This window comes from Dromiciops gliroides, chromosome 2, assembly GCF_019393635.1.
Source record: "Dromiciops gliroides isolate mDroGli1 chromosome 2, mDroGli1.pri, whole genome shotgun sequence".
In the NCBI taxonomy this organism is placed as follows: Eukaryota; Metazoa; Chordata; class Mammalia; order Microbiotheria; family Microbiotheriidae; genus Dromiciops; species Dromiciops gliroides.
In genome coordinates, this window is record NC_057862.1 from 594,490,147 (window position 1) to 594,515,325 (window position 25,179).

The 25,179-nt window shown below is 40.5% G+C and overlaps 1 protein-coding gene across 1 annotated transcript in view; it reads right to left on the minus strand.

Moving 5' to 3' along the window:
- SPTBN1 (spectrin beta, non-erythrocytic 1) overlaps positions 1-25,179 on the minus strand; it is a 269,957-nt gene that overhangs the window by 76,745 nt on the left and 168,033 nt on the right. Inside the window, 1 exon segment of the mRNA XM_043984887.1 lies at positions 3,048-3,221. Coding sequence (XP_043840822.1) covers positions 3,048-3,221 — 174 coding nt within the window.

Below are 25,179 nucleotides of genomic sequence, written 5' to 3' on the forward strand. Positions count from 1 at the left end.
GGGGGGAGCAAGGAGAGGAGAGAAATCTAGCTAAAATGAAAGATCATTTCCTTCCCACATTGCCCTTCCTGAGAGAAGAGTTAACAAATGTCATTTTAATGGTGTTGTGAAGATGGTAGCCCGCGCTTGCAAAATCATTACCTCAAGTACAGAAAGTGAATTAAGAAAGAATGATTTGCACTAAAAAGTCGGGGTCAGAATAACCATGATGGCAGTCTGAAATTGCATGAAAGACCACCTGTTGAGGCTCTTAAAAATCCTTATGAGGGGCAGCTAGGTGGCGCAGTGGATAGAGCACCAGCCCTGGAGTCAGAAGGACCTGAGTTCAAACCCAGCCTCAGACACTTGATACTCACTAGCTGTGTGACCCTGGGAAAGTCTCTTAACCCCAACTGCCTCACACACACACACAAAAATATCCTTTTGAAGGAAGAGTTATCTGTTTTTCATGATTCACAATTCATTTGGAAATAAAACCGCTCATCCTAAATAAAGACATTTGCTATTTTATCGATCTAGCAAATTCAAGGATGCTGGTGCTAATTTTTCCTTTTTTTCCCCCAGGCTACCTCCCTCTCAACTCAACTGAAATGATATAGGAGCACCACAAAGTTAAAGATAAGACATTATTTAGAGATTAAGATTATTAGACAAAATGTAACAGAAAAAAGAAAGGTGTCTGGGTAAACACCGGGACTTGACTAAATACTCCAATATACGCAGATCATAACCCATCGCTGCCTGTCCATGCTATGTGATTCTCCCCCATGAAAAAGACTGAATATGATCCACAAATTTTAACCAAACTGAATTATACTTTCTGGGAAAATCACTCTATTTTAACGTGGGCCCTTAGAATTATCCTGCTGGGGGGGCGGCGCGCGCCGTGAGGCGTAAGAAGAAGAACCCATGTCTCAAGGATCTACAGGTTTCTTAAGTTACTCTGGACAGACACTTTGTGAACATGGCTTTCATTTTCTTCTTCTGCAAAGGATCTACAGGGAAATCAATTGCCAGGCTCACACCACTCACCTTCTCAGGTAACACTCTTTTCCTGCTTCACTCCCACCTGTCATGTGCAGTGAGGCTTGTGGGATGCCAAATGAACCTCACTAATTATCCTAGTAATTTTCACTAAACAGGCCACACTGGACACAAAGGAATGGAGTTCAGGAAAGCGTCGAGAAGAGAAGGACGCCAGAGATGACCCCCATCTGGCAAAAGGGCAGAGCCCAAGAAGACAAAACCAAAAGGGAACATGAAAAAAAAAAAATTGTCCAAGAAGACAAAACCAGAAATTCAGGAGAGATGTTTCATAGAACCAAATGGGGGAAGAGGGGCAGCATGGAAAGAAACAAAGCAAAAGGGAGTGCCCCCCAGCTTGAAATCTCTTGGTGCTTTATTAATGCATCAATACTATAAATAATAAGATCACTAACGATATCAAATATTAATAAAAACTTTTTTTAACCATCCTCGATAACCTCATAAACTTTCCATTAAGAAAGGAAACAAGCCCTTATTAAGCACCAACTATGTACCAAGCACCGTGCTAAGCATTTCACATATATCATCTCATGGGATCCTCATAACCACCCTGGGAGTTAAGCACTATTCCTATCCTCATTTTTTCCGTTGGGAAAACTGAGATGAACAGAAATTGTGTGACACTGTACAAGTGCACACATGAAGAAGAACGAACAAACAACCATAAGACAAACGAATACAAAACACTGGTGAACTAGGTGGATAGCTGTATGGGAATGAGATGGGTTTGTGAAATTAGTCCCCTTGCTTAACAGTCAAAACAGCTCATTAAATCACTTCTTCACTGGAAGCTGAGGCAAGTGAGAAGGTTAACATGAAGAATGAACCTTCCAAGAGACAAAGACAGGATCCTATTCTCTCGCTACCCCACACACGGTCATGTTTTAAAGGGTCTAGATGGGTACCTAAATATTTTTACTTTTGTTTCTTCCTTTTCCCTCTTGGACCAAAGGGAAGCTATATTATGCTTCTTTTACCTAAGGGGAGCAAAGGGTGGCTAGCGTCTCCTTGATGAGTTCCGTTTCTTTTTTCTCCAGTCTCCAAAGAGACTGTTGTTGGGGAATTTCCCATTCAGTCTGGGAAGTACAAGATGATAAGCTCCTGGAGGTCAGGGCCAATGTCACTGACATAATGAAATGGAGGTCGGCGGTGCATTATGTCATTTAAGAAGGCTACCAGAGAAGGCCAAGTCACGTTGAACATCAACAACCCAGTTATTTTCCTCAATGAAATGAGAGACCGGGGAGAAATGTGGCAGGCATTCACTTCACAAACAGCCTCTGTCGAGAGAAACTATAACCACAGTGTCTCAGGTTCAGAACTGCCACCGGCCTGAGGCACTCTCTGCCAGTGACTGAGGCAACATGGTACGGTGTAATGACCTCAAGAGTTAGAATCAGAACACCTTAAACAGCAGAGGGCTCCTTTGTATGTGAAAGGAAGAGGTAGGACTAGGTGACCTCCCAAGTCCCTTCCAGCTTTACAACAATGAGAATGAATCTGTGCGGCTTACACAGATGGGCTCCTGCCAAATCAGCACAGCCTCTACCAAGCATGAGCAGTGACCCTAAGGGCTGGGATTCTATCACTGATGATAGCCCTAACCTAAGGGAAGATGAGGAAGGAGATGGCAAAGCTTGGGCTCTAGCACAGTTTTCAAAAAGAATTAAAGCTGCGTCCAAGGAATGACAGGTTTGAGTTGGTAAGTTGTAGAACGAGCATTTTTGGAAAGGCAGAAGACCGGCAAGGAGCTAACAACAGAAGAGAACCTGCAGATGCGTTCTACAGCCGTCGTGTCCCCACATCATCCAGCCACCATGTCCCCAAAGGATGACCTACTCTCTATGACGCTGCACATACTAGTCCCAAGAAATAACATTATTGTATTCTAACCAACCTGAAATTTGGAAGTTAACTTTACAAATGAAATTATTACTCTGACAGAGGATTTTACAATGAAGAATCAACATGCAGAAGTAATCTAATGTCACGTTCTTTACCTGGAACCGCAAAATGATGGTCCAGATGAGACCAAGAGTCAGTCGATGATTCCCATCCACAATGTCATGGGATCCCATGTTTTCAAGATGTACTCTCTGCTCTTTCAGGAACTGAAGGGCTTTATCCACATTCTCCAGACAATGGATCCGCATTCTTCCCTTTGTTGGCTTAGGCTACATCCACACAAGAATAGAGAATAAAAAAATGTTATCTAGAGGGTCAGAGAAGGGTTTGATACTCCTACAATCCAGGCAATTTTTATACTATCACTAAACATGAATATGTTGAAAATATCAATTAATTTGGGTCTAGGTAATAATAGTGTTCCAAAAAAGTTAGTGTACTTTGAAGCTTTAATGTAACAAGACTTTTGAAATACTCTGTATTTATCATTAACAGTGATTTACCGGGGGGCAGCTAGGTGGCGCAGTGGATAAAGCACCGGCTCTGGATTCAGGAATTCCTGAGTTCAAATCCGGCCTCAGACACTTGACACTTACTAGCTGTGTGACCTTGGGCAAGTCACTTAACCCCCATTGCCCCGCAAAAAACAAAAAACAGTGATTTACCAAGCTATTAGGCACTTTTTACTTAACTGCTTTACAGGAGGGAGGTTATACTTTACATGGCAACAAGCAAATGCAGTTTGCTGGGAAGTGCTTTGTATCACAACAAAATGTATCAATCCGTGTTAAAATTAGAAAAAGCAATAAAAAAATTCACAACCTTATAAAGTAAAAAATAGTAGTAAATAAGTCTTAGCATGCATTAATATATTACTTTAGTGATTTTTTTAAAACTAGCAACATAAATTAATGTCTTTTATAAAAGGAGTTCTATACCTTAAAGTTCCCTTACTCCTATCTCTCCAATTTTTTTCAAAGATATGATTGACAGCCTTAAATATTTTTTTGTTAAATTATAAACTTTAAAGTAAGTTGATGGTCTACTGAACTGACATTTTCTGAAGTCTGGGGAAAGAGTTCATCTTAACTCTAATTATCTACAACTCTCCTCCCTCTCCCCTCAAAGCTTGGTCACCTAATGAGTCAGAGGCAGCTCACAGAATTTTTTTCAATGAGTATATCTCCTAACAATAGGTAAAACATGGGAAGAAATGTATGGACTGATAAAAAGCAAAGCAAGTAGGTCCAAGGAAGCAATATACACAATGATTACAGTATTATAAATGAAAATAATATTAAAATACTAAAAAACTCAGATTTTTCTCATCTGTAAAATGAGCTGAAGAAGGAAATGGCAAACCATTCCAATTATCTTTGCCAAGAAAACCCGAATGGGGTCACAAATAGTTGGAAACAACTGAAACGACTGAACAACAACAATAAAACTCAGATTAATTGCAATGACCAATCTTGGTTCCAAAGAACAGATGAAAAGAAGCAAATCCCATGCCTACTAGTAGAAGAAGGAGACCACAGGTATGAAAGGTGGTATACGTCTGCCGATCAGGCAACAAACATTTATTTTAAACATTTACATTTGTACTAGGTACTATACTACACATAGGGAACAGAAAGATAAGCAAAAACACAAGCCCAGCTCTCAAGGGGCTCACATTCGAATGGTATAGGCCACAGACAAATAACTTTGAAGATAGAAGATATATACAGTGTAAATGGAAGGTAACCTTAGAGGGAGAAGGGAGCAAGTGAGAAAGGCCTCCTTCAGAAGATGGGATTTGATCCAAGTCTTGAACAAAGCCAAGGAAGTAGAGAAGAGGCAGAAGCAAGGAAGTAAGCACACTGCAGGCATGAGGAAACTGTAAGTAAAAGGTCCAGGCGAGGAGAGGGAGTGTCATGTGTGAGCAACAGCCAAGTAGCTGGATCACAGAAGAGGGGACATACAGAAAGACAATAGGTTATAAAGAGCTTTAAATGTTAACAGAGGAGTGTATATTTGAATCTATCCTGTTGCTCTGTTGGTTGGGTTTGCTTAACTTTGTCCCTGTTTCAAGAGAGGATTTAACAGGGAGAAATGACTAAAATTAAAAACAAAAGACAAAAAAAAAATTACTAAAACTAATCCCTATGCCTGGCTTTAAAGGCCTTCTGCAATTGGGCTTTACACAATTTCTTCAGCCTCATTTCCCATAGCTTTTATATGCGCGCGCACACACGCGCACACTCTCTCTCTCTCTCTCTCTCTCTCTCTCTCTCTCTCTCTCTCTCTCTCTCTCTCCCCCTCTCCCCCCCCCTTCCCCTCTAGCCACACAGGCTTCATTGTACCACAAACTTGCCATGGTTCATTCCCACCTCTGGGATTTCATTTCTCTTATTCTCTCCTCCCCCCACCTCCTAGAACACTCTGCCTACTCAAAAACCAAAGAAACATTTAAATCCTAGCTCAAATCCCACCTCCACCATTAGCTTCCCTTGGCCACTGTTTCTCTGCCCTCCTTATCCTCTAAACTCCCACAGCACTTCATCATTTACCATTGATTTGTGCCATAATGTACTTCACAGTTTACCACTTATTTGAACTCTCTTTGCATTATGGATTAGTGACTTCTGACCACCTAAACCGTGAGCTTCTTAAGGGCAATAAACACCATGCCCCCAACCATCTAACCCAGTACTCAGTATGCACACTGAGTAAATGCTCAACAAACTCATGTTCAATGTTCCCTTCTGTGAAAATGAAGGTTAGATTAGAGAATCTCTAAAGTTCTTTGCAGTAGTCAATCTACAATCCTATGAAATACATTCTGAATGATCTCTTAATTGCCAGCTTTCCCCAGTCTTCATTCTTCCTGCTCTCTCTGCAGTCTCTGACATTGCTGACCATCATCTCCTCTTGGATACTTACCCCTCCCTAGAGTTTCATGACACTGCCCTCTTCTGATTCTCATGCATCTGAGCTTTCATCCTCTCCCCCCCTCCCCCTTAAAGGTATAATTATAATAACTAATATTTATATGGTGCTTTAAGATGTAAAAAGCACTTTATGTATTATCCTATTTGATCCTCACAACAAACCCTATGAGGTAGGTGCTATAATTATCTGCATTTTACGGAGGAAGAACAGAAGACTGAGGCAGGTTAAGGAGAGGATAACATAACTATTAAATGGCTAAAACAAGGTTGATACTCAGGTCTTCCTGATTCCAAGTCCAACAATTCATTCATTCATTCACTGCCAGAAAACCAAAGTTGTCCAATGGGGGCGTAATCCACTAGGATTGATCACTTTCAGCTCTTTCCAGTTTTATACTTTTTATTCTATGCTTAAGATCCTCAGTTAATTAGAAGCAGTGGTGGATGGCAGGAGCCTTGGGTAAAAACTGGCCATTTTAAAACTGATAAAGTTTGGGAATTGTACTATTTTCTCTCGACTTTAATCTAATCTATTTGTTATTAAGGAGTTCAAGAGCCCCACTACAGACTGCCACATGTAGTAATGAACATAAACCACAAACTATGAGATAAAGTGGCACAGTTAACAAGAGAGCTAGCTTCAGAGTCTGGAGGGTGTGTTCTTGGCTAAATGAATCTGGACAAGTTACTTAACCTCTCACTGCCCTCCCTGGCAAATCTAAGACTACAGAAGTTACAGAATCATCACTGACCTCCATGGACAGAGGAGAGTTTCCTCAACTAATGTAATAGTTTCCCTACACCTATGATATCACAGATTGGCATCTACCCTTCCTCTCAAAATAGCCATTTGTTTAAAATCACACACACACACACACACACCAACAAACTACCTAAACATCTGAGTTGGCTAGCCCAGCTGCCAGTCTGTACTGGTCACCACAGAATGTACTGCAGACTAAGCAAATCAAAAATCCAAACCAAAAACCAAAAACAAAAACAAAAGACTGGGAGATTTGTGACCTGAAAATGGAACACTAAAAAAAAGGTGCACTTAGTTTCTTCAAAGTAGCAACACTGCATTTGCTTGTTTCACAAAGTCAAGTGTTTTAGGCATCTCAGTTCATGCTATAACATCAACTCTAAAATTTCAGCAGAACTTGTCTACATTCAATTCCACAAGAGCAAAAAGCAACATAGCTAATGTCCAGTTGCACAACGGATTGTATTTTAAAAGTTTCTAAGTCACTGAGTTTGTAACCTGGAACATGTGGCACAAGTAAACCATTATAAATGATAGTTGGAGGCTGTCACACAGCCCATGGAATCTTATTAAGTGACAAGGATGCGACAGTTTTCTGAATTTGGGGAAGACATCTTCCCAGTTATAGTCCCCATCTTCCAGTCCTACAGAGTGAAAAAGAGGTGGGGGACTCTAAATAGAGAAATAATTTGTTTGTGGGTGACAGGGCTTCAATGACCTGAGAAATGCATGTAAGGAAGGGAAGGTCAGATAACTTAGTCACTACTTCTTTCTAGGGGCCAGAGGATTCTAGGCTTGGGTGGCTCCATCAGTTGGGGACACAGAAGGGTAAGAAGCCATGGAATGGGGGCAGCAACAGTAAGGAGCAACGGGGAGGTGAGACTTTTGACAGGGACATAGCTGTTCATATTTACAAAGACCTTTTGTTAGCCAGTGTTTGTAGGATCAGGGGCTTCCTGGATGGCCAAATACCATTCCTGCTGAAACATTTAATAGAATTTACAGAAATTGCTCTCCTTTGTTTGACTCAATGAATATAAAAAGCCAACACTAAAATAACTCAAGGGGGAGGGGGAGAATGTCTATATACAAAGATTTTATTATGATGTCTGTATGAGAACCATTAGAATCTCAGTACAGGAAGGGACAATACACACATCATGTAGTTTGATTCCCTCTTTATCAAATGACTGAGCCTAAGCCGAGGAGCATAAATGACTTGAAAAAAAAAAAAAAAAGACAGATATAGGGCTGGAACTAGTCCTTTCCCCAACCAGTCTAGTATATTCTTCCAGTCCTTCAGATTGATGATGATGATGATAGCAGCTAGACTCTGTGTGTGTGTGTGTGTGTGTGTGCGTGCGCGCGCGCGCAAGCGCTCATGCAAGCATTTTACATATGCTGACTCATTTGTACTTGATCCTCACAATAATTCTGGGAGGTAAGTGCTAGCATTATTCCTATTTTATGGATGAGGAAACTGAGACTGAAGAGAGGTTTAAGTGACTTGCCCACAGTCACACAACTAATACTTTTCTGAGACAGATATTAATGAACTGAGGTTTTCTAGGTTCCAAGTCCAACACTGTGACACCTGGCTGTCTCTCTTATTATCAATTTCCTTCCTAAAACATGGTAGCCAGAACTGAACATAACAACACTCCAGAAATCGTCTGACCAGGGTAGAGTACAGAATGACTTATACCACCCTATTCTTGGAAGCTATGCCTCCTATGAACTTAGCCCAAGACTGAATTAACTTTGTTGGTTGTTGACTCCTATTGGGCTTGCCCATCAGAACCCCTCTCCATGGGGTTTTCACATGGACTTTGTCCGGCTGGTTGAATCCATCCGAGCACTCTATTACTGTCTAGTCCACCTTACAAACAAATAGCATGATACTTTATCAAACATTTCACTAAAAACCTGATCAACTGCTTCAAGTTACTATAATCAAACCAGGTAATAACTGCCCCTCCCCCTGAAAAAAAGCAAATAAAGCTCATCTGGTGTAAGTGACCAGTTCTTAATGAATCTATGATAATTCTTTTTATGATTGCCCCTTCTTTTTTTGGATATTCACTGAATATCTCTTTAGTACATCAATGGAATTATATCAACAAAAGTCAGTCCCCGAAGAAGAGTAGAAAAAATATATCTCCTGCCTTTCTTTGTATAAGTGGAGGACTATAGGTGTGGAATACTGTATACACTATGAGACAAAGTTATTGTCTTAAGTTGACTTTGCTGAACTTTATTTCTCTTTTAAAATCTTTAAGGGATAGCTTTGTGGCTGAGGAGTGCAAAGGGAGGCACTGGGAATTTAAAAAAATTTAAGTTACAAATCAATATAAGATAATTTAAAAAAATATTCTCCTAGGAATCTGTCACATTCACTTGTCAATACTTTGAAGTCTTTTCTCTCTCTCTCTCTCTCTCTCTCTCTCTCTCTCTCTCTCTCTCTCTCTCTCTCTCACTCACTAGGTAAATTCTCATCCAGCCTTAGACACTTACTAGTTGTGAGACCCTGGGCAAGTCACTTTACCCCAAATACGTCTTTAAAAAAAATGAAATAAAATACATGGACAACACAGACCTTTCTCCAATTCTGTAGTTCCCTTTCTGTTCTCTGTGATCTTTAAATATCACTGAAACACCTCAGTGACCAAAAGTCTGTCCCTTCTTTCAGAACCTGAATATGGGGGTTCATCCCATGTCAGGTAACAAGACTACATGAAGGGCAACTTTGTGCTCTGGTCATTTTTGTTCTGTCCTTTCAAGTTCCAACAAGAAGAAACAAAAGTAAAAGGAGAATTGGGCTGCTCCGCCTTCTTTGTTTTCCGTCATCCTACTGCTGCAAGTAAGCAGGACTCTTGTTCTTTCTCTGATCTTACTCTTTTTTCAAAAAAATTATATTTAGCTCTTTCCAAACCGAGCTTGGCCAGCCTGAGCTCTAGTGTAACCTGCTTTTGTATTTGTCCTGTTATCTGCCTTGGCTTCCCATCTCTGTACATTATTTATTTATTTGGGGGGGGGGGGAGAGAGAGATGAGGGTTAAGTGACTTGCCCAGGGTCACACAGCTAGTAAGTGTCAAGTGTCTGAGGCCACATTTGAATTCAGGTCCTCCTGAATCCAGAGCTGGTGCTTTAGTTACTGTGCCACCTAGCTGCCCGCTCTGTACATTATCTTATAAAAATTTAAGGTGGTAGTTGTATTTGGCCACAAGAAAGCAACAAGAAAAGACTGCAGCTATTATTATCCCCATTTTACAGGTGAGGAAATTGAAGCAAAAAGGGCTAAGTGACATATCCAGGGTCACACAGCTAGTAAGTATCTGAGACCAGATTTGAATTCTGGAATAAATCTTCCTCCATCTGACATACCCTTGGATTCTTGATAGTAAAACTGTAATGGCCTACAAACCCTTAACTTAAAAGTAGCAGGCAGGCTGGCTTATAAAGCCCTTTCTCCTGTATAGCAAGAGGAAGCAGTATAACATTATTTCATTTCCCTTTAGCTTATTTTCCCTACAGGATGGGGTTCTAGGCTGGGATTAAAAAATGGTCACTGGCAACAATTCCTCTCCCATTAAATTTAATACCAAGAGAGAATTCTCCAGTATTGAGTGACCTCCAGGTGGAGGTCTTATCAGAAGCCATAAACAAAAGCTTCACAAACTGAGAAAGGATGGATGAGTTGTGATTTTCATCAATAGAACTGAAGTGTTTCAATTAATACAAATGATGAACCCCATGAAGTTGTCTCATGTATTCAAATTTGCACTATCTAAAGTTATAATAATGTTTTTTTTAAAAAAAGGTCACTGTTTCTAATCCAATGGATATATTCCATTTAAATCAGAATAATGCAGCCACTACACAGGATTCCTTATGTGCATTAATTGAGACTTAGCTCTAGCCTTTTCTTATTCCCTTTTTTTTCCTTATGGGGGGCGGGAAATAAGTCTTCTCCTTGCCTACAGTCTCATGTAATAAATGCTGATTCAGTATCAGTTCAAGGTAAGGCCACAGTCAAAACCCCACAGCGGTCGAATATCCTACCTGAATTTAGAATTACACTGTCCCTTCAGACTTTATTTTGAAGGATGCTCTCTTAAAGAATCACTTAAAAAACAAAAAACAAAACAAAAAAGAATCACTTGATTTTGTGTCTCTCATTACAAAAACACTAAGAATGAATGGGTAAGTAGAAAATTCTTTTTCCTGCGAATTGGAAAAAAAAAACCCAACTTCTTCCTGTCAGCAAACAGAAAAGGGTCTCCTTGAAAAGACAGAGGATAACTATTCCAGATCTATTGCGGCTAATTCTTTGCAATATCTCAGCAGAACTTATGTCCCAGGGCATAAAAACCATCTCCCATGAACTGGGAAAGTTTAATAAATCAGAACAAACATATTCCACATTTAGTGGCATTCTCGCAAAAACAAAATCCTTGCTTGACAGGTTTACTCATCTGCATTTCAAAATACCCAGCAAAGTGCTATGATTCAAAAAGCAATGAATTCAGAGCCAGGAGACCTCAATTCTGGTGAGGCATAATTTCTGTGAACTTCAGTTTCTTTATCTGTAAAATATAGGCGGTATACTCGAACTGGCCTCTAAAGTTAAAGGATCATAATTTTAGGGCTCAAATGAACCACTGAGATCACCCAACTTCATTATGATACAGCTGTAGAAACTTTAAGCCCAGCAAGCTTACCTGCCCAAGGTCACACAGGTAAGTAGCAACTCAAACTGTGTGAGTCTACAATTCTCAATGGACTTGATTGGAATAAGAGGAGCTAGGTTCAAATACCAGTTTGGCTATTACGACTTACATAAACTTAGATCTCTGTGGGTCTCAGTTTATTCATCTGTAAAATGAGTTAGACTAGATGATTCCCAAGGTCACATCCAGCTCTAAATTGATAATGTTATGAAAATTAAGTGAGGGCAGAGAAAACTTACTGTTGAGATGAACACTGTTTTCTAGTAGCTGATCAAGCTAATTAAAAGAATTGGAAACATCACTTTTCAAAGCCCAAGATTCAAAAGCAAGATAGTTCTTAGGAGAAAAAATGCTTTTTCTCATCTATTCCTTCCCTTTCCTTGAGGCTCAAAAAAGGGGGTGGGGTACTAACAAACAGCTTTTTCCATTTTTACCCTCATGAGTATTCATATCTATAAGTACAACAAACAATTTTAAGAGCAAACCTACCATACATAATACATTTTAATGTCCCTAAATAAAGACATCACAATTATAAAGGGCACTAAAATGTTAATATTTCCATTTTGAAAAAGCAAGCCAAGTCACCAAATGGCTTCAAAATTCAGAAGTTGTACAGTTTTACTGAAAGCACAAAAGGAATATACTCTTTTTTATGAGGTAATGAACTTTGCTCATAAAAGGTTTCATGTCTCATATATTTTCCAATAAAAGTAGTATTATGCAAAAACAATGGGAGGAAAAAAACCTAATTTATAGTAATGCTAACCTTCAAGTCCTACTCCACTGGAATTTAACACAATGACAGTAGAAGAGAAAAAACTGTAGGTGGCAGACAAATGAGCAAACTTTGAAGATGATGCTCTTGGGAAAGAAGGCAAGGTGCTTTGGAGTAGGCAAAGTATAGACACCATACGTGCTTTTTCAAGATGCAAACACGTGAATTATGATCCTTGTTTCCTATATATCTTAAAGCCTTATTCTTCTGGCTTCATTTTATGGAGAACCTATTTGAATCAGCAAGAAAACCACAGTTCCAAGAAGAACAAAATAACTCAAATTAGGCCTAATACTATTTATTATATGGTAGAAGTCTTTAGGAAAGGTTGCTTCAATATTATCATTATTGTTTCCATACATGTACTTAATATCTCTCTGCTGGCTCTCCCCCAGTCCCAACTTTAGCAACTTGGGAGCAGGAATCGTTTCCTTGCACAAAGTTTTTTACATATAATATGGGCATGATAAAAGTTTATTTTCTTGTACTGCTCAATTCAAAAGTATTTCCTGAGTCCCTGTCATGTATATGTGGTTGGATGATGGAAGAAAAAAGGAGAGTAAAGTGTTCAAATATATACTAAAGGCAATAATTACTGCCACAAGAATATATAACCTAGTATATAACCTAGGAAGGAAGAGGACAAGGACACAAATAACCCCTTCTCTTTTAGGAGAGAGGTATCCACTAAGTTTTATTGTTTGAATTTATTTTGTGTACATTAATCTCATCTCAAAGCTGGGGGAAAGGAGAGGGATCTTCTCAAGGGGAGGGGGTCCTAAGGAGGCATAGTGTTACAATTCCATTTTAAAGTAAAGGAGGGGCAGCTAGGTGGTGAAGTGAATAGAGCACCAGCCCTGGATGCAGGAGGACCTTAGTCACTTAACCCCAACTAAACTACCTCACCAAAAAAAAAAAATTTAAATAAAATAAAATTTAAAAAATTAAAGGAAAGGAAAGGAAAGGAAACCAAGATATGGACATATGGATGGATGGATGGGTTTGAAGAAACTTAAGGTTCACACAGCTACTAATTTTCTGAGGCCACAAAGAAGTCTAGCACTTTATCCACTGTACTCCCTAGCTGCCTAGAAAGATTAAATGATTTGCCCAGGTCACAGAGCTTCTTCAAGAGGACAAGATTAGAACCTGAGCCAGCCTTGGGGTCAATATCCTTAGAGAGTTTACTGACTGCTTATGAGGAAAAGAGGAGGAAACTAAATGAAACAGAAAAACAATTCCAAATTAATAAAATGAGGTTTTAAAATATACTATGTGTAAAATGCATGCTGATGTTATGACTTGCCTATCTGTGGAAGCACCATCTCAAAATGATTCAAGTATGCAGAAACAGAAGGAAAGGGTGGGAAATTTCCATGTGAAAAGAATAAAGTTAGAATGTAAATTTTCTCATCTGTATTAGTTTTTTTTAAAGCTATTTTTACTTTAGTAAATGTCATCCTCACAAGCGGAAGGAAATGTTAACAATGGGGAATGCTAGGCATAGCACAGGGGAGACATACCGCCAGGCTAGTGCTTGGTGTAGTGGAAATAAAGTACATGGGATCTTTGATTAAATTCCTGCTCTACTATTCCTAGCATTTGGCCCCAGGTGAGCTGCTCACACTCCCTTGGGCCTCACGTTCCTCACCTATAAAAAGAAGGCATTGGGAATTATCCCAGATCTCCATCTTGGATCTCACAGTTAACCTCTAAAAGTCTTTCAGAATACTCTTAAGCTTCTCTTCACACAAGATAACAGAGCATTTTTCCTTCCTTGACTACTGTTAAACATTCCTAGAAATATTCATTCTCAAGGTGATAATTTAAATTTCTAACTTAGCAACCTTTTCTGGAAGAATACATGAAAATTTTATAAAAGAATATTTTCAATATTTGGTCCACAGTGTCTCAATGCAGAAGGCTCTAATCTGGTTTTCCTTCCAGGTATTTTTGGCCCCTGTTTAAATTGAATAACAAGTTTCCAGTTTCAACACAGACCCTTTACTGTTTCTAAGGAAAATGGATGTAGATCTGTCTTTTCAGTTCCACTGCTTGACCCCTTTTCTAGTTCCAATTCTAACACAATCATGTATATAGCTCCATTATTGTCTATCCAGGGGTGGACAACAGTATTTCAAATATATGTGTGTATGTGTATGTGCATATGTACATAGAGCACACACTTTTAATTTTTTAAATTTTTTTTATTTAATTTTGTGGGGCAATGGGGGTTAAGTGACTTGCCCAAGGTCACATAGCTAGTAAGTGTCAAGTGTCTGAGGCCGGATTTGAACTCAGGTCCTCCTGAATCCAGGGCCGGTGCTTTATCCACTGCGCCACCTAGCTGTCCCAGAGCACACACTTTTAAATTTAATCTATATTAACAACATTCTCTCCATCACTTTCTTAAGCCTAGACAATCAACAAAATAATAACCCAATCCCTGCCCTGTAGCATTTGCTGGAGATGTAATCAATAAACATTTACTAAGCATCTACTATGTCGCAGGCATCGGGTGTAAGTGTTCAGGCTGAAATTTTAACAACAGGCTCATCAGTTCAAGCTGGCTAAAGCACACCTCTACATACCCATCCATACTACAGACTGTCTTCTTCCCCTTTACTTAATTCTGTAGCAGGCCAGAGTACAGCTTGACACATCTGCATGAGAAATTTAAGGCTAGAAAATAAGAACCCACTTTTGGTGTTTCCTTGATGAGTTTGGGCAAATGGACAGCCTGCTGGTGTCTCAATTTCCTGATCTAGTAATGGTCATAATGAGGAGTTATTTGTAACCCCCAAACATGGCAGAAGGAAAATAACTATGTCCAGGCTGGTCTATTTGGCCACCTAATTGATGGGAAGGAGCAAGCAAAAGGGAAAATTTTCTTCTCAAGGATATGTGGACCAGGAAGTTATCTGGTCCCATCTTTAATGGGGACCAAGGTCAAACAAAAAAACAATTTGAGGGCAGGACTTGAATAAACAGCACACCAAGTAGTTAGATTCCCAGCTTGCCCCTAACGAGATATGTGACAGATCTTGGCCAAATCATCTACTCTTCCTTGGGCCTTTGTTTCCTTGTCTATAACATAAGGTTGTGCTACATGATCACCAGAGTCATGTGGGCTCTAAGACTCGGTGTTGATGCCCTCTGAGGCATGGAGCTGTTGCCTGTGGTTTTAAGCAGGGTTGAAGAACAGGACATTTAAAAATATCTAGAGATGGGGCAGCTAGGTGGCGCGGTGGATAGAGCACCAGCCAGGAGTCAGGGAGTACCTGAGTTCAAATCCGGCCCTCAGACACTTAACACTTACTAGCTGTGTGACTTGGGCAAGTCACTTAACCCCAATTGCCTCACAAAAAAAAAAAAAAAAAATCTAGGGTCAAAGAAATGGAACAAAATGGTTATCAGTTGACTGGGGACTACCTAAATAAACTGTGGCACCTGAGTGTAATGAGATACAAGGTGGACATAAAAAAAGTAAAAAATTCAGAGAAGCAAGGAAAGATTTATTGACCTGAAACAAACTGAAGTAATCAGAATCAGGAACATACATAATGACTACAATAATTTAATGAAGAACCTCCAAAATTTAAACCAAACACTGATAGATTAAAAACAATAATAACAACTTCTTTTTGAAGAAAACCTTGGCAGAGGTTGGGAACTAAGAGTGGGGAGCATTATAAACACTTTCAGAATCAGCAGGTATGCTGCTTAATTTTACTGAACTACTTAAAAAAAGTTTTGGGTGTTTTTTTTCCATTTTGAAATGATGGTAGGTGTGTGAACTAGATGCTATGTAAGGTCCCTTTCTTTCTAGCTCTTAATTCTAGTGCCTTCCTTCTGTTAATTATTCCCAATTTATCCTTCTCATAGTTTGTATATGCTGCCTGCATGTTGTCTCTCCTTTAACATTATTATGAGGTCCTTAAGAGTAGGTACTATCTTGTCTTTCTTTGTATCCCCGGTGCTTAAAAAATGTTTATTGACTAAAGACTATGGTATGGTCATTTCTAAAAGACACAGTTTTATGAAGACAGATAATAGAATACATACTGGAAACAAAATGTCAGTGAGTCAGGCAACAAGCATTTATTAAACCCTTAGTGTATGCCGGGCACAGTGTGCTAAACGCTGGGGATGCAGAGAAAGGCAAAAACATAGTCCCTGCCTTCAAGTTCACATTGTAACAAGGAAGAACAACCCGCCAACATTTTTCTCATACCAGACATACAAGGTACATTGAAGTCAATCTCAGGGGAAACACACTAGTGATGGGAGGTGGGAAAGGTGGCCTGCAGAAGGCAGGATGCAAGCTGAGACTCAAAGGAAGCCAAGGAGCGATGGAGAAGAGGAAAACAATTCCAGGCGTGAGGGACATGCCTAATGCAAAGACACGGAGTCAGAAGATGGAGCGTCCAATGTGAACAGCATGATGGGATTAGAGAGTGCATAGGGGAAGCACACTTTAGGGGCCTGGAAAGTAAGAGGGGGCCAGTTTACACACAGCTTTCAAACGCCCAATACAGTTTTTTATTTCTTCAGGAAGTATGGGAAACCTCTGTAGCACAAGCAGCACGGGGGCAGTGACAGTCAGTCCTGGGCTTTAGAGAAATTACCAGGGCAAGCTTATGGCTATGGACTGGAGTGGGGAGAGATTTGAGGCAGGAAAACCAACCGGAACAAGAATTCAGATATGTGGAGGTAGCTAGGCGGCACAGTGGATAAAGCACCGGCCCTGGATTCAGGAGGACCTGAGTTCAAATCCGGCCTCAGACACTTGACACTTACTAGCTGTGTGACCTTGGGCAAGTCACTTAACCTCATTGCCCCACAACCAAAACCAAAAACAAACAAAAACGTATGGGAGTGTCAGCTATGCAAGTGAAGAGAGAGGCACATCTGGTAAAACTGGTGAGGCTTGACAAGAGATTAGACAATACGGGTTACTAGTAAAAAGGCTAGGGTGGTACCTTACACAGTAAGAGGGAAACCAGAAAGAGGAGCTGTTCTGGACATGCTGAATTTGAGATGTCTATGGGAGATCCAGTTTGAGATGTAGAACTGGAGCAGCTCAGAAGGGGTACAGGGAACTGGGAATCATCCAAGAGAGAGAATCATTTAAGCTACCTACAGAAGCCACGAGATCACCAAATAAGACAGTCTATGGAGCAGGGGTCCACAAACTAGGGCGAGCAAACCCATGGACTGTTTTTGTTGCCCTCGAGATAAAAAGCGGTTTTACTGGCCAGAGCTATAGTTTACTGAGTAGTATAGAGGAAGAAGAGTGCTCAAGGCAGTGCCTGCAAAGACATCCGATTACTGGATTTGACCCAGATGAAGATACATACAGCAAACAAAACTGAGAAGGAGAAGACATACAAGGAGAAGGAAAACCAGTGTCATGAAAACCTACAGAGCACAGAACAGGATCAAAGATCAGGGGAGGGTGGAGACTAAGGAAAAGGCCATTGGATTTGGCAGTCAAAGAGGTGGACTGGTGACTTTAGAGTCATTTCAGTTAAATAATGAGGTGGGAAGCCAGAGAGGTTTAGAAGAAAATGAGGAGATGAAGCAGAAGCACCTAGTGCATGTGGTTTTCTCCAAGAGTTTGGCTGAAAAGGGAAAGAGAGATCTAGGACAATAGCTAGGGAGATATGGTAGATGAGAGAGGGAATGAGGAAAATAGAGGGAGATCTGCTGGAGAAGATGGAATAAGATTCAAAGGGGCCCCTGCATGTAGAGAGACCCCTCTACAAGCCTTGTCAAGGAGAAGGACCAGCTTTTCATCTGAGATGCGTGGAGAAGATCAGAGAGAGGTTTTGAGTGATGTCATATGGGAGGAGAGGTGAAAAGGGAGCTTTTGGAGCATCGCCTCAAATTTTCAGTGAAGTAGGCAGTGAGGTCATCAGCTGAGAGGGGGGTGGTAAAGGGGGGCCATGGAAGGTCTACAGAGCAAAAAGCAAAGACAGGAATAACAAAAGTGGGGACTGGGAAGCAATTAGGGAGGTATAAAAGGATTGTCTTGCCGAACCGAGGGCCTCCGCTGAAATTGGTAACATAAATGCATAATGGACAAAACCTGTTTTCATAACTTTCCCTACCTACATTCAGCAGCAAATGATCAGGATAGAAGGCAGTTGGAGTAATCTGTCCTTAGCAGGGGGAGGAGAGAGAATAAATGCTGTTAATTAATGAGAGGAAAAAAACAAACATTCCTAATGAAGATTTAGAGGCAGTGGCTGAAAAATTGCTATAATCTTTTAAGCTACAAATTTAATTCATGTAAATAGTTACTAAACAAACATAGTTCATAGAGGAAAGGAGACTGCAGGGGATCAACAAGGACCATCAAGATCTGGACTGGAACAAATTTAAATTGCATGAACCTCAAAAGAGAAGGCACTGAGTGGGAGGGGGGAGGGGGAGGAGGGAGAAGTGATAATGGAGAGCAAAGAGTATTTCAACCTTCCCATCATGGACTAAGGTTTGAAGTGGGAGTGGGGTGATGCTAGAGTGGTTGGACATTTCCTTCTCCAGCTCATTTTACACATAAGGAAACTGAAACAAACAAGGTTAAGTGACTTGCCTAGGGTCTCACAACTAGTAAGTGTCTGGAGACCAGATTTTGAACTCAGGAAGATGAGTCTTCCTGACTTCAGGCTGGGCATTCTACCCACTGCACCACCTAGCTATAGGCCATGCATTCCAGAAGGCACAGAAGGGGCAAGGGGGAAGAATAAGCATACATAGACTGCCTACAGAGCAGTGAAAGGAGTATGTAAATTTGAGGATGGAACATTTGGGAGGTAGAGTTGAGGAGGATGGGTGAGGAAGGAGGCAGTTAGAGAAGAGGAAAAGGTTTTTAACTTGGGAGTGGGGGGAAGGGGGGGGTCAGAACCACCAAAATGATCTAAGTATGAGGAGAGGGGAGTATTAAGGACTTAGAGAGAGGTCCGTTGAGGGAGGCAAGTGATTAGCCCGTGTCAATCAGTAGGTACCCTGGGCACTTACAAAACGCTAGTAATCTATACCATTTATAGTCTAAGATGTTCATTTCCCCCAATATTTTATTCTTTAACCTAATACACACAATATGCAGTAACCTAATATACAAATACCCTATTCTATGCCAGGCCAGTCTCAGTTTCCCCCCAAACACACCTTGCTTATTCTTCCCTTAATCTTTCACTCAAGGCCAGACTGTTCACCCTATGCTTCAGTGCCTATCCAAATGCTCCCTCTCCTTCTTTCAAGATCCAGTTTAAGCCTCACCTCCTATTATTGAGAAAGAAATTCATTTCACAATAGTAACTACAAAGTGGCTCCTTACACAACACAACCTTTGAGCTTTCAAATGTAAGAGCAAGAGGGATTTGCCCATCTAAAAAATAAGCGAATAAAACCCACATATAACCCACTTCATTCCCTTTGTCTATCTGAGATCCCTGTACAGGCTGCCTGTGATTCACCACTACTTCTTCCCAAACCACCTTCTATAAACCATTGTTTCCCAAACACACCTTGGCTTCCTCCTTCAATTCTTTGCTACAGGTGAAATGTTCCCCCTCCAATATTCTATACCTATTTTAAATTCTAACCTATTCTTAGCATTAGTCCTACCTCCTCCAGGAAACCTTATCTCACTCTCAACTCCTCTCTGAACCCATATAGAGCTTTGAGGCCCCAGATTTGCTCAATAGTTATCTTGGACTATTATTGAATATATTCCAACTTTGGGAACTAATAATATATTTTCCCACAGAAAGAAAGTTACAGTTATTGATTAGGCTAACCAAGTTGGCCCATAAAATGCATTTGACATATAATGTACTTGAAGGAGAACACCTACTACCCAGAGCTGTCATGAGGATAAAATGAGATCCTATTTATAAAGTAGTATATCAGGATGGTATGGGGTACTGGACAGAGCCTCTTCTATATAATGGGCATCTCTAACTCCACAAGGCTGACCTCCTGACTAGGTTATGAACTTAAAAGGCAAAGAAATCATCTCCTACTTTATTTCTCAACGCCTAGCAGAGTGCTGTGTGTAGTAGACACTCGATAAATATTTTTGGCTGGTTTTATTATCTTTTTATGCCAGTTTAGTCTATTTCAGCTTTTTTATTAGTGACTGTGAGCTCCTGAAGGCCAGGGACTTCTCTTTTGCCTTTCTTTGTATCTATAGCTGGGTGGTGAAGTGGATAGAGCACTGGCCCTGAAGTTGGGAGGACCCGAATTCAAATGTCATCTCAGACACTAGCTGTGTGACCCTGGGGCAAGTCACTTAACCCCAATTGCCTTAAAACATCTGGGGCAGAGCAGCTGGGTGGCGCAGTGGACAGAGCATTGGCCCTGGATTCAGGAGGACCCGAGTTCAAATCCGGCCTCAGACACTTGACACTTACTAGCTGTATGACCCTGGGCAAATCACTTAACTCTCATTGCCCTGCCCCAAAAAAATTTTAAAAGAAATTTAAAAAATTAAAAACAAACAAACAAACAAAAAAAACCATCCGGGACCATCTCCAGTCATTCTAACATATATCTTGCCACTGGACCCAGATGGTTCTGGAGGAGAGTGAAGTTGGTGACCTTACACAGCCTGCCCTCACTTAAATCCAATTCAGTGCAAGTCATGAAATCACCCTGATGTCATGGCTCTCTTCCGGAACAAAGGACAAACAACAAGTAGGATTCATAGTGCCTGTCATTATAGGAGGCTCTTAATAAATGCTCATTGAGCTCTGACCTAACTAAAGCCAATAGCAAGTTACTGATTTTTGTTTTGAAAACATTTTTTGTGTTGGGAATAACAGACTTAAGCCAGTGGCCTAGATCAGACCCATCCCAGAATAAACGGCATTTCGTCGAAATATGAAAAGGGCAGCACCAAAGAAGGGGAGCCTGGACTGGCCTCCATGCCAGTGGTGGTGGTAATAATAACAATAGCAACAACAGCAACACATGGTATATATAGGCTTTCATGTTTGCAAAGAACTGCCAAACTTCATCTCATTTTATTTTCACAATAACTGAGAGGGAGGTGCTAGTATTATCCCCATTTTACAGATACTGAAACTGAGGCAAAAAGAGGGTAAGTGACCTCCCTAGGGTCAAATAGTAAGTGTTAGAGAGGCCATATTTTAACTCATATCTTACTGACTAGCACTCAGGCCACCATGCCACCTGGGTAATTCAGCGAAAGCTCTAGAGATGGTGGTAGCATTGGGAAGGAGACACTTGGGTGAATGTGTTCTATAGGCTTAAGAACTGAACTTTGAAGATAACAGTTATAATTGTCTTTTAGGTCCACCAGCTTTTTTGTCACTGGGTTTTCCAGCTAACTTTAAACAATTTTTTTCAGTAATTGTAATTTTGAAAAATGAGCTTCCTTTTGCAATCCTATGTATGTTATTTCACACATTTAACAACATTATTCTGAGAAGGGATCCATAGGTTTCACTAGACTGTCAAGAGGTGTCCATGATACAAAAAAAGGTGAACCTATGTATAAGAGGATTTCCTCAGAAATCAGTTTCCCTAAAGGCAGCCAGGAGGGATTGAATCTGGGGGGGATTTAAAGTTATTTTCTCTCCAGTAGAAAGAGACTAATGGAGAATAAGAAGTGCTTTTGTATTGTTAATGGCCAACTAATTGCCTCGGTGAAGGTCTACCAAAAGAAGGGCCTTCCAAGCTAAAAGGGACCCCATATTTATATATTGAATAGTCAAAGAAGAGTTTGGTTTTGAATGGCTTTTTATGGAAATGACAATGCAAGTGCACAAGCAGTTAGTCCTCTATACTCTAATTCCAAACGGACAAAGACAGCAGCCAGTAGAGGAAACCCAACAGTGAGAGAATGCCAATGTAGGCAGGTCTCTCTGAAATTTAGGATAGTCTGAAAAACTCTGCAGTTGTTGCAGCTTTTAGACTTCACCTGCTGCATTAGAGATATGCTCCAAAGATTAAATAATAATGGGTCTTCATATTTAACTTGAATGTTATCAGACCAAAACAGGGAGAGCTAGGGAGGGAGAAGGGGACTGAACAAAGACTATGTGAACCACATAGCATGGCATCACAGAAGTTTGCTCATCTGTAAAAGAAGTCCCTGGGCCTAGATTCAAATTCAACAAGCATTTCCCCAAGCACATATGGGACAGGCACCAAACTAGTTACTGGGAGGGAAAAGAGGGAGAAAGAATATAAATATAATAGACGATGGCTTCAGAAAGGTGATTCTAAAGTCCATCGCCGGCTCCACAACTTTATGATTTAAGGTTAATTTTAAAATGTCTGATGCAAAATAATAGGCAAAGAAAGAAGACATTCTAAATCTGAATCCAATTCTTCTACTATCTGCTGTTCGATTACCGGTTGCAGATAATCTAATGATTTCTGCCTCCCTACTGCATGATGTCACGAGTTCATCATGCAAACATTCACCACCCTTTTGAAAAGACTATATGAAATAACTGCCTCCTTTCAAAGTTGAAGTAGAAATCTAGGTTCTTCTATACAAGTCCCTCACTCAGAAGGTCCACTCCCCCCAAGGTGGTTCCTAGTTTATATGAGGGAGTCTGGTAGCCTTCATGGTACAAGTAACTACACCTAGCTAAGCAAAGTTGTCAGTCAACTTCAAAGAGAAGGGACAAAAAAGCTCTCAATGAGCTAAGAAAGCTTCCTTCCCTCAGCACTGTGTTCTAAGAGTCCCTTGTCTTTGGAAAGAGAATCAAGGAGGGCTACAACAAATTATTAACAAGAGGAATTATGTCATTTGGGAGTTCTGCAAAGTGTTATGTCATTGAAGAGCAATCTGCTATGTTTGTGAAAGCAAAGGGTCAAATCAGATAGTCTCTTCCAGTCCTGTCTTTGTTTGATTGGGGCCAAAGCTTTTACTGTCCATAGTCATGGAGGGGAAGGGGGATAATGGTCTTACAACATTAAATGGTTTTTTAACAGTAAATGGGGGGGGGGGGGCGCAGCTAGGTGACACAGTGAATAAAGTACCAACCCTGGATTCAGGAGCATCCGAGTTCAACAGTCTCAGACACTGGACACTTACTAGCTGTGTGACCCTGGGCAAGTTACTTAACCTCCCCATTGCCCACCCCACCCCAAAATACACATGCAAAAAAAACAGTAAATGTTATGCTATCCAGAAGAGAAAGTAATGATTCTGATCTTATTTATAAGGTACAAATTATTCTGGGCCAGAAACCCTCACATAGAATAAATGCTGTAGCTTTCAGTCCCTACTTGCAAAAAAAGGATCAGAGCTTTCCATGCTAGAATACAAATTTGGATGATTCTTCCCCAGGTGACTTTTTTTTTCTTTTTTTTTTAGTGAGGCAATTGGGGTTAAGTGACTTGCCCAGGGTCACACAGCTAGTAAGTGTTAAGTGTCTGAGGCCAGATTTGAACTCCAGGTACTCCTGACTCCAAGGCCAGTGCTCTATCCACTGCACCATCTAGCTGCCCCCCCCCCCAGGTGACTTTTAATGAGTCTGGATCACTTTCTAAACATTTATTTCTTTAAACATCGATAAAAACCAAAATGATGACAATAAAGCATTAAGAGGCAATAAAGGATCTAGCTAGAAAGTAATAATTATCATTTTATAAGTTGTATATCACAATACATTTAATCAATTTCTGAAAGAGCCTCATTTAGAAAACAATCCAAGGGACTGGAGGATAAAAGGTTCTTGCCACAAACCACTAACTCTCTCCCTCCCATCACAACAGGAGGGGGAAAAAATCCTCTCACCAAAACTGACCAGATTTTACAGAAGAACCACCTTTTATTTAGTTGTTTATTATTTGGTTTGACCCACAAACCAACACAGGAAATAAGGAAAACAGACTATAGGCCCAGGGAGCAAATAGCATATAGAAAACATTCATTCTGAATGTGTCCCCTTCATTGTCTTTTACAGGGCACAGTTTGTGAAGAAACAGGCAGGAAAGCAAGACAGGAAGGGAGGACAATCTGACTCCAAGTTTTTACTCAGGGCAATCTGTCATAAACCTCCCAGGAAGCACACCAGATGTCCCATACTGAATCAAAGTAATGGTAATGGCTGGAAGAGGCAATTTTCTCTCAAGGCTGCTAATAGCAGTGATGGGGTATAAGCTTAGCCTTTTGCCTGAGGTCAAAGGTATGTGTGAGATGGTCTGGGCAAAACAGATTGCTCCTGCCAAGTTACAAGGTGGAGATAAACGTTAAAATAAGGTTTTCTGGCAATACTGTCAACCACCACCATCATATTTTCCTGGTGACGTCACTACAGATGTAGGGTTCCCTCTCCCTAGGCGTCAGCTTGGCCACTATCCATGCCCATGAATAAGCTTGGCTGGAAGAGAGCATCCATTTTTCAAATCGTGCTGAGACAAAACCTGTTGGGTCAGTTCAGAGTAACTGGTTAAGCTTCTTGTGTTTAAGCTATATAAACAAAAGTCAATATCAGAACCAATGCAGAAAGAACCCAGAAACTGAATGGAAGATTTTTTTTTTTTTTTTTTTGCTGAAGGACTGACAGCTTCCCTGCCTGTGAGTGAGGTAAATTCCACAAGAAGCATTGTTCCCACTGAGACAATAAAAACACTCCCCTATCCCTCCACCCTAGAATAAAAGTTTCAACACAAGAAATGAGCTGAAAAGAAAATGAAAACCGTACTTTTCGAGAATCAAAATAAATGGCAGCTCAAATATTCCTTTTAAGAAATCAATAAAGGGGCAGCTAGGTGGCACAGTGGATAGAGCACCGGCCCTGGAGTCAGGAGTACCTGAGTTCAAATCCGACCTCAGACACTTAACCCTTACTAGCTGTGTGGCCCTGGGCAAGTCACTTAACCCCAATTGCCTCACTTAAAAAAAAAAAAAAGAGGGTAATGTTCTCAGAGGGTATGAACTCTGACCTCAACATGGGACCACCCTCAAGTCTAGTGAACCAATGGATTTATTTGGGTGATGCTAGCCAATTAGCTTGAAGCTGAGTGCAAGGA